The sequence below is a fragment of the Liolophura sinensis genome, chromosome 2 (genome assembly GCF_032854445.1).
Source record: "Liolophura sinensis isolate JHLJ2023 chromosome 2, CUHK_Ljap_v2, whole genome shotgun sequence".
Lineage (NCBI taxonomy): Eukaryota > Metazoa > Mollusca > Polyplacophora > Chitonida > Chitonidae > Liolophura > Liolophura sinensis.
Genome location: NC_088296.1, coordinates 24,616,595 through 24,631,054, shown reverse-complemented (window position 1 = coordinate 24,631,054; position 14,460 = coordinate 24,616,595). Strand labels below are relative to the sequence as shown.

Below are 14,460 nucleotides of genomic sequence, written 5' to 3'. Positions count from 1 at the left end.
CTGCAAATGGCTCCATCTAAGCTTCCATGTTAAGTCCACAGAATAGAATGGCGCCTTTGGATTTGCAATTATTTTGACATCACTGGTCTAGAAGGACTCAAAATTCTGTGTTGTCATCACATTTAACATACATTACCATTGAAACCATGCAAAGGAACCAGGTCTAATGGATGCTTAAGCCACCAGCAGAATCGGGGAATATAGGGATACAATATAATAAACCTTTCAGCACAAAGAGTAACAACGGTGTGATAGTTGGTAAATTGTCAGTTATGAAAACGTCACTTGTTTTCATACGCCAGTTATGGTTTTTGTACTGACTTCTTACGTAAACACTTAAATGGTAGCAAACTGCGCGCCCTTCAGAACCAAGGTTTACGGAGAATAACGTAAAAAATACACAGTGATGTTAGTTGCAATTTCTTTTTTATTGCAAAGTGTTTGAACTTAAAGTTTTGGTGAAATGAAGTTTTACGTGGTAGGCGAATCGGCGTAAGTTTTGCATGCCGGGAGATAGGGTGGTTTGTATATATTAGTTACGGTTCACAGGAAGAAAAAAGCGTCAATACCCATGGCTCATCGTTGTCAATGATCTAGATCGCCTTCGTCACTTACTCAGGAAAGGAGCTGATTTCAAAATTCAGGATCTAGTATGTCGTCCACAGGTCAAATGAAAGACCACTTCTATGTCAATATAAAACAAAAAATTTATGTTTCAGTTATCCTAAAAAAAAGAAACAATTTTTTAATGTTGGTTTTTGTAAAAAATTGTTTAAAAGGCTTGAAAACCAATTTTAGACTAGAGAACATTTGAAGTAAATTTGTGAACATACATTGAGGATACCTTGAGTATGAAGAACAGATTTGGTACCATTGCTGAACACTTTTACGGTTTATACCACAGTTTGGTTCATTTTACGAGAATACATTCCTGATGTGCTTTTAACTGAGGCAGATAGGACGTCAGTGACGGTCATTTACAATAAAGAGGCCCAGATAAATGCGCCGAACGGTGCAGCAAGTGTGCAGTAACAAACAGTTAATGATTTTTACACAGACTGTGTTACTGAAGTATGCCTGATTCAAATGCAATCACTTGCCACGCACATCATGTGGTAATACCAACCTTTGATTTTAGATGAATGTCCGCGCCCTGGAAATAAAAAAATCATCAATGTATATATGTAACTGGTAAGACAGGAATGGATTGAAGAATTTGTTATCTACATGACGAACATTCACAATGGACAGGACAGACAATACTACAAATAGCACTGAATTCTGTGAACATGTTACCTGACTGTCACCTGTTCCACAGAAACGACACAGTTGTTTATAGGGCGGTTCGTAAAAGTAATGTATCTTTTTACGATACTTATTTCCATTTGTTTTCATATAGAAACTGCATATAAAGATTTTTAAAAGTATGACAAAACGGTAGAATTTTTATCACCAATACATCAAAACAACTGTCGCAATTTCAGTATTTTATGCCAACTGGTAGTCTTGCAAAATCTGTAGCAAAGAGAATTTGAGAACATACAATCAAAATTCCCCGAGAGATTGACCAGCACAGTGTATTGAAAGATACAAGCAACAGAATTTATGTGGACCTAAGGCTGTACATTTCAACCTTGAGTACAGCCCCTGTTCATTTCAGTAGCCATTCTACCTTAAATTCACTACATTGTAAACCATTGAAACAAATGATATCAACAGCTTAGTTTTCGATGATTTGTCCAGTTAACATCCGTGACAAAACACCTAGACTCTAAACAGTTCTGAATGCTAGCATATTTATTTGCACAAGCAGACTTAGTCGATCTGTCGATTGGCCTCGATAGGACTATCGGTTATCGTAGACGCGTTGATGTTAGGTTTGCCATTCAAACTGTTTAAATTAGGTATACATGCCCGAACTGAAAAGCAACATTTTCTCTATTCGACCTTTCCAGACAGTCGTTTGTTGGAGAATCGCGGCAATGTAGAAGGCTCTGCCGGCTCAGGTTTAACTAACTCACTTTGTTACCTTCGCCCAGAGTACGATCGGTAACAGAGCAAGGCTAGTTTGTTACTTTTAACAAACACTCTCTTAAAAATGGTTAATAAAGTAAACTCTGTTGAAATTGAACAAATTAGTGTTTTCAGTGTGCTTTGCACAGTTTTCTTCGTGTTACCCAAATTTTAATTTACTACAAATGAAAGCCTGAATGTCATACATGGTCATTTCTCAGTTACGTTCTGATGTAGAGGATGCTGGACTCGATTAAAACTTTGTCAGATAAACATGAAAACATGAGGCCGCCTAATTGTACTCCTGATGCAGCTGGCCTCTCTGTAATGTTTATAGAGGACACACACTATAGTCTGGTTTGTATTCTGGAAAATGGTACAATTTTTCATTGGACTTTGTTTGTTCCGTCGCATGCTTAAGGATTGACTGTAATAGTTTGGGGATATAAACGAAAAAACCGCTGTGCACCGCTGTGCCAAATGTATCAATCCGCATGTTCGTGCCCGTTTCACTGTGTGATCATACTGAGGTAGGCGTGGCTGTTTAACAGCCTTAATTCCATCTAGGCTATCAGCAGAATATGTACTGCTGCCCCACATTTGTGAATGTGAATATAATACAGACGAAAGTAGATAAGTAGGTAATTCGGTTTGTCATTTTTCATCAACCTGTGGAGATGCTCAAAAAGAACTATATTACCACCACTATACCACACTAATCCTGCATCATCACTCAAAATATTTTCTTATATGTACACTACGGTGGTCAATATACGCCATTTTCCCTTTTTCCTTACTTTTGTAACTTTTTCTATCGTTTCCATCTGGGTGGAAACAGGTGAAAACCTTTTCACCCATCTGGAAACTCACGTGATCCAAGAAGCCTCGTTCTCGTTTCCATGGGCAGCCAAACTTTAGGACGGATTATTAATGGAAGATTAAATCATTTCGACTACAGATACAATTTTGGAGACACCCTATAGGGAGGTCGTGTGGAATTCCATGTGACTTGTCTCATCCACGCCATTCTCCGTCATGCTGAAGTTCCTACGTGTTGTAGTCCCTCATCATACTTGTCTTTCCAGACGGGGACTGCTCTTCGTCACATACCTACACCTCTAGTTGGGAACAACTCTAAATGTTTATCTGAAAACTTTGCTTTTCCCAGTGTACAATCAAACTTTAGATTCGCGACTTTACATTATATCCCAGCGGCCTTAAGGGTTCCTAACAAGGATAGGCATAATTAAAAAATTACAATGGAGTAGCATGTCTTCGCCAACCGTCAGTGTTCATTTAATTGTATTACATAACAGCTGAAACAACATATTGCTCTTAAGATTACCGTGATGGTTTCGTTGGTATGGACACATTAGATAGTCAATGTTGCTGACACGGTTGAACACCCTAAAATGGCACTCAGTTAATATATCTTCCCATAACGTGTGCACTTAGTTGTCGTTCTAGAAAACAAATCGAATGGTTCAAGTTAACTGTCGTCCGGAAAGGTTCAATCGACATTCCATAAGATCATCTTCCCCTGACAAATAAATATCATCGCTGCTCCTTTGTTCTGGGTAGACAAAGGGCTTTAGCCTGTTTATGTGGACAACACACTTTTGGCTCTGTCTTTTTGCTTTCAACTTCAAAAGTCACTGGCGAAATCTTCCAAACAGTCCCATATGGCTCTATCCATGGATGACGAAATGTCTTGCGTCGTCCCGGAGAAGGCTTGGGATTATGCACTCACACTTTATCGTCTTCCTGGAAGAGAGATTTATGAGAATGGACATCATGGTGGCTCTTCTGCTTCGGCTGAGCCAGGTGTATGTTGGCTGCCTCACGGTCTTCTCGTAGACAAACCATGACTTCAACTTTGTATTCGTCTGCGTCCTTTAAGACTGGTAACAAGGGTTCTCTACCATAGAGTAAGTAGAAAGGCGTTACATGAAAACTCTCTGTGCAAATGGTATGATACGATCCCAGCCAAGGCGATGGTTACTATCGTACATGAACAGCATTGTTGCCACCTATGATTAAAACTTTCCACGAGCCCATGTGTTTGATCATTGTGGCACATGAACAAGACCTCGTCGATAAGTGACCGTGGAACTATTAGCTGTTTCCGGGTATATTTTCTGCTTCTCCGTGAGCCTGGACTCCATAGGTGATACAAGGGACGATCCTCCAGTAAAGAGTCTCCCGACTCGGCAGCAAGTCTCCTAGCCTCTGTAGACGTTGCTGGTAGAATACCATTCGCTAGATACTTCACCATTGCAGACGTGAACGTATCCTTTCTTTGGGATGCACAAAATGCATCTCTCAAAATCCAACGACATAATCAGTTTGTTGCACTTGAGCAGCAGCATACGGTCAACGCGACAGGCCGTCAGCATTACCATGCTTTGCACCTGACCTGTGCTCGACCTTGAGGTCATATTCTTGGAGATCAAGTGACCATCTGACAAGTTTTCCAACGGGATTTTTCCGACTCATCAGCCATCTGAGTGGGGTGGGGTTCGTCACGATGCTGAATGAGCGACCGTAAAGATAATGACGGAACCTCTTTATACCCCAGAAGATGGTGAGAGCTTATTTCTTAATGGTTGCGTAATTCTGTTCTGCTTTCTTCAGATGCCGACTAGCACAGCCAATCGTTTGCCTTTTTTACACCATCAAGCTGAATACAACACCTAGTCTGTGATTGCTGGTGCTTGCGTAGAGCACAAATAGCAGAGAGAAATGCGGATAGTGTAAAATAGGTGTAGAGCAAAGAACGTCTCTGAGGTGGTAGTATGCATTTCCGCAGTCCTGACACCATGGGAATGTTACATCTTTCTTCAAGAGATTATGCAAAGGGAATGCAATGGACACAAAGTTACGTATATATTGTCGATAATACGACACAACGCCCAGAAGGCTACAGAGCTCAGTCACATTGGAAGGTCTTAATGGCACTTACTTTCTCCGCATCAGGTCGTATGCCATCAGCATCAACAACGTGACCTAGAAACTTAACACTTTGTCGACAGATTACACACTTCTCCAACTTTATCTTGAGATTTGCTTCACGGATAGGCTGAAGCACTTCACGGAGTCGAGAAACATGCTCTTCAAAGGTAACTGAGAAAATGATTATGTCGTCAATGTAAACCACACAGGTTTTCCAATTCAAATCAGCCAAGAGTAAGCCCATTTGGCGTTGGAAGGTGCTCGGTGCATTTATCAATCCAAAAGCTATAGCATTAAACTCGTAATGACCACAGTTGAGAACGCTGTTTCCCCGCTGTCATTTTTGGCTACCTCCACCTGCCAGCATCCCGAGAGTAAGTCTAGGATTGTGAAGTACTTAGTACTTTCAAAAGCCTGGGTCGTGCCGTCCACAAACGTTATTGGGTGCACCCATTTCTCAGTTTAAGGCTCGATAGTCGACACAAAAGCGACATGACTTATTTGACTTTTAACTCAACATAACAGGAGCTGACCAGGAACAAGTAGATTGGGCGATTACTCCATTATCCAGCATTTAATCTATTTCCCTCTTCAAACATATCTCCCTGGCCTGCTGGTACCCGGTATGGTCGAAGATTTATCGGGTCGTTCCCTTGGGCACTTATTTCATGTTGTGTCAAATTGGTTCTGCCTAGATCTGTATCCTTATCAACTAGAATGTCACCGTATTTATTTTCCCCACCCAACTTTCCATTTTAACTCCAAATTAGATCTAGTGAGATTAGTCTAATCACCAATTCACACCTTTTCTCCAGAGGGTTGACGGTTAGCTTTTGTTGTGGAGCCATCACGTCGACTTTGTACCTGAAATACACCCTCTCTGGTAGATTTTCCCACTTGCACAGGTTCAGGACTTGAATTAGCAATTATAACTGGAACACACGATTCTAACTGTTCACTGGTGGCCAGCACATCGCTAGATAAAGGCTGAACTGTGATAGAAGTTCTTCTCATGGTTCCACAACACCGAGCAGTCCATCCGGTAACTTACCAATATTTGCCCACATTGTGCGAGTGAGTGCTTGGGGTTTAACGTCGTACTCAACAATTTTTCAGTCATATGACGACGAGCCCACATTGTGACTTCTGATCGACCTGGGATTTGTACTGAATCTAACAGACAAACAGGCCGGCTGGTTCCTGTAAGATATCAGCATGTAGCATAGGTACAGTAACATTTAACCAAGTAACAGTGCATTTGTGGAAGTCTATCTACATTTTACCTTATTCCACAGTGGCAGTTCCAATGGGACAATCATAGGGAAATGCTTGAGCCACATAATACATGACAGACATCTGCTCGCCACCAAAATGATACAAGGTATAATTGATCCCCAAATAGCTGACACAACAGTTCTATTGTCATTGGGAAGCAAACTGCAATCGTGAAGGCATGAAGTTATTGCTTTACTTATGATACTCACACCAGAGCTTAAATCAACCAAAACAGTCACTAGGTTGATGTTGAGCTTGCCTGCAATACGTATACCATGATAAGAGCGGCCAACACCGCATGTTGCAACTTCAGCTCCAGTCTGGGAATTCTTACTACTGTCAGCAGTACAGTCAATATTTGTACTGTATACTTTACTTACAGTATCTCATCCAGTGTATGTCTCACCCGGATCTCCGGTCAAAGAACCATTTGTATTTACAGTGTAGTCATTTTTTACACTGTGCTCAGCTTGTACAGTGTTGATGTCATACGGGGCTTCAGACATTCTTATGACCACAGGGGTCGGATCACACCTAAGACCTTTAAAGAGGTAGGTGGAACTTCCTGGCCTGGCGTTCAGCAATAGGGAAAGTGCAACGACAGGTTGAACCGTATCAATATAATGGCTCTGGCGGGACGGCTTACTTGTCTTCGGTAAGGCGCCTCACTGAAGCAGCACTAGATAAAACATTGTTGGAAATCAATGTTGCAACAAAAAGGCACATTGCATACACTCTATGGACGCCTTCGTCGCCATATGAATGAAAAACTGTTAGGTACGACGTTTAACCCCAAGCGCTCACTTACTTGATGGACGAGAGTGCAGAGCGGTCACGCCTACTTCTGCCGACTCTCTAATATCAGGAGCAGAGTAAGGCTGCCCAGTGTTCAGATTATAGTTTGCCATACCAGTGAGGCAGTTATGACATTCTTCCCTTCTGGCTATGTGTAAAGCGTGATCAAAACATCAGTAGGCCTACGCGTTTAATTTCTAGACGTAGGTATGGAAGCCGGATGGAGACACCACGGCTTGCGGATCGCGGGCTGCCGCGCCAGGATGGTACAAATCGCACATGAATGGTACTGTGAGAACGGTGACCATCCTCGTCCCCTTGTTGCGGGTAGCGGCCAGCAGCACGAGGACGGAGCAAATCGCACGCGAACGTTACCTCCCTCGTGCCTTGGACCCCGACCCGTGGGGCGAGGGGGCGAAGAGACGAGGGCATTCACTAGTCGCTACCACGAGAATATATTAGTGTTCGTAATCTGGAGCGCCGTCCGCTAAGAGAAATTGACATGTTGTTGTTTGGGACATTCTTAAACCTTGCCTTAGACTTTTGAAATGGACAAACATGTAGAGACTGCCAATAAAAATTATACATGAACAGAGTTTTTAAATTACGTGTGAGTAGAAAATGCTTAGAAACTTGCTTGATTTACTTGATTGGTGTTTTACGCCGTACTCAAGAATATTTCACTTATACGACGGCGGCCAGCATTATGGTGGGAGGAAACCGGGCAGAGCCCGGGGGAAACCCACGACCATCCGAACGTTGCTAGCAGACCTTCCCATTTACGGCAGGAGAGGAAGCCAGCATGAGCTGGACTTGAACTTACAGCGACCGCATTGGTGAGAGACTCTAGGGTCATTGCGCTGCGCTAGCGCGCTAACAGACTGAGCCACGGAAGTCCCCCTTAGAAACTGTGTGTAAATATTTTTTAATACATGACCTTTGAAAAGTGCAAATATAGGTTGGGACAATATTACTGGAGGTCACATAAACACCATGGAAAATATCCAAAAGGACCCTCTGCGTGGCATCACTTGTTCAGACAAACGCGTTGTTTCTAACCCACTGTACGAAATATCAGGTTTCATACAATGGCGTATACGACGCTACAAACATCGCCTGCTATTCATTCAAAATCACATCAATGGTGCATCCAGCAATGTATTTGAAAATAAACAACCACCATCAACATATCAGCACAACCCGCACAAAATCAGAACAACAATCCACCAGAAAGTTTCCAAGAACAACCAGATTTCATAATCCTTTCTTTTTCACAAACTCTGCTGGGGAAGAACCATATTCAATTGTATAGTTCATGTAATACAATACCCTTCTCAGCTTGAATTTAATTCAAAACGATAGGACAGATACGTGAACACGAGTCTATCCATTAACCTGCAAAAGTGTGATTTCGACTTACATGAAGGACACGACTGATACGCCCTCAGACCGATGCGGTCACTGTGAGTTCAATTCCAGCTCCTGCTGGTGTCCTCTTCCGGTCGTACCGCTTCCTTGTGTCGCTCCCTGCCGGCAAAAGCACGAACTACCGTTCGTGCTTTTGCCGTTGGCGCGCGATTTGCATCGCGGGACAATATGTCCTCGTCTGGCTTCCATACCTAGCCCTTGAATAAAATGCTCCATTGCCAGGTAATTAAAATAGTCTTTCGGTAAATCAGAATGTGTCCGCCATGACAGTGTCAGTATTGCAGGACTGTAATCATCAACACATTAATCTGATAACTGCTGCCTTTCAAAAAAATCTGAGAAATAGCCCCTTTGTAACTCTTTTGGTCGAAATTTTTCAGCTCGTAGCTGTCAGACCGTGTAAAAATTCTGCTTGTTTTGGTCATCCATATCTTTGTGATAATCTGCTGCCCTGTCTCTCAGTTAGGCAGGTAGCAATTCGTTTTCTACAGAAGCCCGATCTGTTTAATTTCGCAACCCTTTGAAATTCTTTTAGGCCAGGACTATACATGTATATTTTTCGCCGACGCCACGTGAAATTTAGACGGATCTACAAAAGGTCTGCCTGACTTAATAAGATTTTCTTCTTGACCTGATAGCGGAAACGACAGATCAATATCTTGGTTGCCATCCACTCTTCTAACTTTGCGTTTTCGTCTAGACATGGTGCTCATCTCAAATTATATCGTCAGTTGACAGTCTCTTTCACAATTACATGCATTTATGTAAACACAGGTGAAAGTTAGCTCACCATCATACTTACGCATTTCATAGCTTGCAAGTGAGGGTATGATTGTTCGGTATACATCGAATGCTGTTAGCATACCCTTTCAGGTGGTCATTTTCGGGTCTGTTCAACAGTTGGGCTCAAGCGGTTCGATTTACGTTGAACGCAAAAACTGGACCCTTCATCAGCCTAAGACCACTTTACTCGCCGTTTTGCGTTTTGCAACTGGTTTTAAGGTTTTTAGTGTTGTACAGATTCCTCCTGTGGGTTTGATCGATGTCGTTTCAACCTTGATCCGACGTCTGACACCACCTGTGATGGCCAAGTAATAAAGTAATTAATTTGATAAAGTAAATTTTAAAGCAAAACAATTTATAATCTTTTAACCTTTGTATTCAGCATCAACCCGGGTTTACATCTTGCCACTGACTGCCCTAAATTCCTGTTTGCATATACGTTAAATGTTAAACCAACATTTAAACAACAGGAGGGTCAAAACGGAGGAGGTTCTAGACGGGGACTGCTAGCCGTCACACTATCATTTGCTGGCGACCATTCGCCTTTCAGCAGAGTATTCAAAAGTAACACATTTAACATCGATGATTTACTCCGGATAATCCACCTTGATTCATCTACAGAACTACTTGTCAGCGTAAGTTAAATTCTGTGAAGTACGGCTCCAAACAGCAATCAAATAAATAGATGCGCATGTTCTCAAAGTGCAACTGTAGGCAAAGTGGATGCAAATGAATGCAAACGTCTTTTACCGTCATCAGCGTTTTCATTCACACGCTTAATGCGTTGAAGAATTGACTTATATTCATTTAACAGCTGTAATGTTTCCTTTGAACTTACTTTTAATAGAGTTAAATTCTTATGGTATAGTGTTTCAACCTTGTTTAGTGCACATGTATTAAAGATTAGACATCGAAGCTAAGGTGGCACAGATTCTAAAATATTTGAAAACCACGTCATAATGGTTATGTTATTGCTACACTCTACAGAAAGGACAGACTCCTTTACTGTTAGCACTTTACTGTTAGCATTTATGAGGTAAATCGAGTGTGGTTATAGCGGTTATAACATAAATAAATCGGAGAGCTGTGATTCCTTTACTCTCTAAACTAACAAGCACTAAAGTAAATAGAGATATCAAGCCTTTGTCGATCTTAACGATAATTAGACCTGGAAAATATTTAAGTATATGACACTGTATTGGGAAAAAACGCATGAGCTTTAAAAACTGATCTTAATGCACCGATAGGTTATGCAACTAAACAGGTTTCATGTAATACATCAAGTGTGGCAGTTATTTTTAATAGCAGAACTAGACAGCACGACGTTATGACTTTATGAAAGCCTTGCCTATGATATCGCATTATTTTGATACAGGCATCCGGCTCTACTCAGTCACGTGACCCGCGAGTTTGCCGTTTTTTATGCATGTGTGGTTTGACGTACTGCGTGTCTAGAGTGTTTAGTGAGTAGATTGATCCATGATACTGCGTAATGGTGTAGTTTGACTCATTGTAATAACTATAGACTGTTTTTCATCGGATGTTAAGAACAAACTTGTGGGCATTTTCCGTCTGCTGGTAGAATAAGGCGCCAATGTCAATGTACAGACCACGGTATATGAGTAATTCTTAAGGCCACATGTACAGCGGGATCAGCCATGCCTTAGGACTTCATTGCGATTATATTTACACATGTGTTTTATTTCACAATACCTATTCAGTCGTACTTGATAAGGCTCGTAAGCAACCTGCGGATGGTCGTGGGTTTCTCCCCGGCTCTCCCCGGTTTCATCGTACCGTAATGTTGACCGGCGTCGTATAAGTGAAATATGCTGTAGTGTGGCGCAAATCTCCAATCAAATAAACCAATACTAATTAATGTTACACGGATTTTGACAGAAAAGCAATGTGAAAATAATGCATTTTTGTGACAAATGCAGATGTAATAATGTATACGTGGTGTACAGATAGAATTAAGGGCGATGCTGAAGGCGTCCGGTGATTATCAATGTAATCAACGGCCTTTTATTCAAAGAGCAAGTTGTTTTTACATAATTTAATCTATGATCTCGTTAAAAAAGTAATATTTACTTGGTTCATAATGAACGTAGAATTAAAGAGTGAAAATATAATAAACCATGTGTTGCAAATGCTACTTTGTACCCCTCGTAACACCGGACATCCACGATGCCAAAAATGTACTTCCCACAAACTCTTGTCAATTTCGTTCCCACAGGATGGAGTGGCGCCCTTAGATCTGGCACTGAAGAACTATGATGTGGAACTCGTTCGTCTATTGGTGAAGAATGGGGCCACGGGTAATGTTCAGAATGAGGTACGTTGTACATCTTCTAGGGAAAAGACAACGTTCATACCGACTATCTGATCAGTTTACCAAGTTTACATGTTGAAGTGAGTGTTTTCTTAAGCTGAAAGCATTTCTTGTTGTTTCCTTCAGACTGATGTCACCTCAAGGGAAATTTCATATTCCAAGTATGGAGCTCTAGCAGTTGGTTTAGTCTGTGTTTGGGTGTTCCTTGTGTGTCTTGTACACAGTAAGTACTGGACTTTTATACGTCATACATGTATCCAGTAAAGCAGCCAGTTAGCATGCCACTCAGTGTGTATAGTGCCTTACTAAATACTATCACACATGGGGCGGGCATAAAGTTAATAAATAAATGTACAATGCATAAATGTACAGAAACACCTGTAAAAACCCGAAGAATAAGCTTACATTCAGTGCAAGGTTGCATATATCAGTACAGTACCAGATCATTCATTTTGTATACTTGTGCATTGTGAAGTCATCAGTTCACCTCGATGATATTCATTGATAATTTTATCCCAGGTTAAGCCTTGTCTGAAAGGTTGAAGTGTTCCACATTCAATATAAGCTGTGTTTTTGTTTTGTCTTTTGTTATTCAGACATTAGTCCCTTGACAGTTTTGGTAAACCCCAGAGTTGACATTCAGCTTCCTAGGCCTAACGTTACTTTGCCATGCAACATTACAACACAAAACCCCAATGCCACATATGCTGTGATATGGCGCTCCCAGAAGATGAACAGCCGCAGAGTACTCAGTAGTCCGTCAAGAGGTCAACCCTACATAGCCCCAGAGTTTAATAACACGGCTTTTCTGGGAGACGAATGTTCCTTGGTTCTCCTTGACCCTAAACCAGAATATAGTGACAACTACTCCGTTACTGTTGTTGTACTCGAGGAACAAGCCTTGGTTGAGGCTCAAGTTTTCCTGAATGTTTGGCCCCCAGTGTCGGGTGAGTATATCACCGATAAACACATCAGTGTGCTATTTTTCACTTGAGAGTACCAATTGCTCGTGAAAGCTGCGGTAATTAAAAATACAGCTAGAGTTTGATACCTGGGAGAGTTCATATGTCTGAGGCGCCGCATGCTTATTCCTCCTTAGCAGTCATTTGTTCTGTGTTCTGTTCTAAATGAAAACATAATGGATTTTTTAAAACAGTCTACGCTTGGAAAACTGCAAATAGCATTTTTGTAACGTTACAGTATTTCTCACGCAAAGCAAACAGCAGTGTCCACGGTAAAAACTGTTGGATTATTCTACATTGCAGAAAATTGTGACTTTTATTTCTACTTCTGTGTTTTGCTGTTCATGTTGATTTCAATTTCATTCACTAGTGACTCCTGAAATCAAAACAGTGAACGGCACCGATAATGACAAAGTGACAAGCCCATATCCTTCATATAGAGGTGAGTTATAAACAGAAAAAGAATGATACTGAAAATAAAAATATTAATATAATCATTTGAATGAAGTTTCATTCCGATTGAAATAATGGTATTTTATTTTGATTGGTTTGCCAGCAGCACATGACTTCCCTTGGATGGCCATTGATTCCTATAAACAACATAATATGTTGTAGGCTTCGACCAGAGATCTCGGGATCATAAACTGGCGCTTGCAGCAAGTTATTCCACAACAGATAACTGGAGGTTATTTTAGTGATAAGCAGATAAAAGCCCAGTGCTTTGTGTCAAATATTTTAGAGTGCTAAGTGTGATGTGGTGGAAATCTTGCTTTTGTAAGGAATGTGTGTTCATTGACAGACGTAAGTTCAGCTAAATATATATCATCCTTACTAATAGCTCCTTTCCTATTAAATTTACCTCCAGACTCAGAAGAGATCAAGCCATGGTGGGTCTTTATTCCAGTGGTCAGTGTGCTCTTGTTGGTTTGTACTGGCCTTGTTTACGGTAGGATCAAAAGGTAAATTGATCGTCTTAGTGATACTTCACGGGTGTGTAAGCCATTTTCAAAAGGTTTATCGATCAAAGACGTTCTTTTACTGGACAGAGACAATGCTAACCTTTTCTCATCACCGACGTGACTGTGACGTAATCTTTTCACACCGTTTGTGCTAGGTGAATACAGAATAAATGTAACGCCTTGCTTGTTAAAAGCTATATTGTCATAAGCATTTAAACCCAAATAATCTCGGTAACCAAATCTGTTTTGCATATATTATACTGCAATTTAGGAATGAGGAATTTTTTTTTTCCAAATAAATTTCAGAAGACGACAAAATTGGGAAAATGTACAGAGTGTTGATGAAACGCCTGAAACCGTAAGTAAATTTGTAACATGTATGGATATGTATGTTCTTATGCATAAATGTTTCAGGTAGTTAGTTGATATAAAACGGAACCCAGTTGCCTTAGTTGTTGGCAGGGATGAATCTACAAAGCATTTGATTTATTTTAAAGGAAAAATAAGAACAAAAATAAAGTCTACATGATCGCCGTAGTCATGGAGACATAGTTTAGTATAGTGCTCAAGAGCCCATTTTCTATAGGCTTCAAAACTGTTCTTAAAATTTGACTATATATGCAAAGGTGTAAACCAATATACACGTTACTTGCACCTTTGTTCTGTACAGTAAGCCAATTTTCTGGAATGTGTAAGACTGTTATCTCAGTACCCAACCTCCCAAAGTTTACCATCATCTTGGCCATCTTGTTCAAATGTCATGGAAACCTAATCGTTACATGTTGATGCACATAGCTGACACAAAATATGGAGGTTTTGGCCAAAGTTTGATGAGGAATATTTGGAACGTTGCTGGAAAGTACAGCTGACTGGCTAAATTCAATCTCTTGATAGGCATTGTGTATATGTGTAAATGTGTATGTTGCAAGCAGGTTTATTCATTAAGAACAGCAGGTGCATA

At 40.8% G+C, this 14,460-nt stretch overlaps 2 protein-coding genes across 2 annotated transcripts in view; both read left to right on the top strand.

Moving 5' to 3' along the window:
- Window positions 1-14,460, top strand: part of LOC135462708 (E3 ubiquitin-protein ligase Midline-1-like) — a 241,656-nt gene that overhangs the window by 181,301 nt on the left and 45,895 nt on the right. The gene's annotated exons all lie outside the window — the stretch shown is intronic.
- Window positions 1-14,460, top strand: part of LOC135462957 (putative ankyrin repeat protein RF_0381) — a 34,773-nt gene that overhangs the window by 17,488 nt on the left and 2,825 nt on the right. Inside the window, exons 11-16 of the mRNA XM_064740280.1 lie at window positions 11,483-11,581; window positions 11,705-11,801; window positions 12,175-12,525; window positions 12,911-12,982; window positions 13,406-13,499; window positions 13,806-13,857. Of these exons, the coding sequence (XP_064596350.1) occupies window positions 11,483-11,581; window positions 11,705-11,801; window positions 12,175-12,525; window positions 12,911-12,982; window positions 13,406-13,499; window positions 13,806-13,857 (765 nt within the window). The remainder of the gene's footprint in view (window positions 1-11,482; window positions 11,582-11,704; window positions 11,802-12,174; window positions 12,526-12,910; window positions 12,983-13,405; window positions 13,500-13,805; window positions 13,858-14,460) is intronic.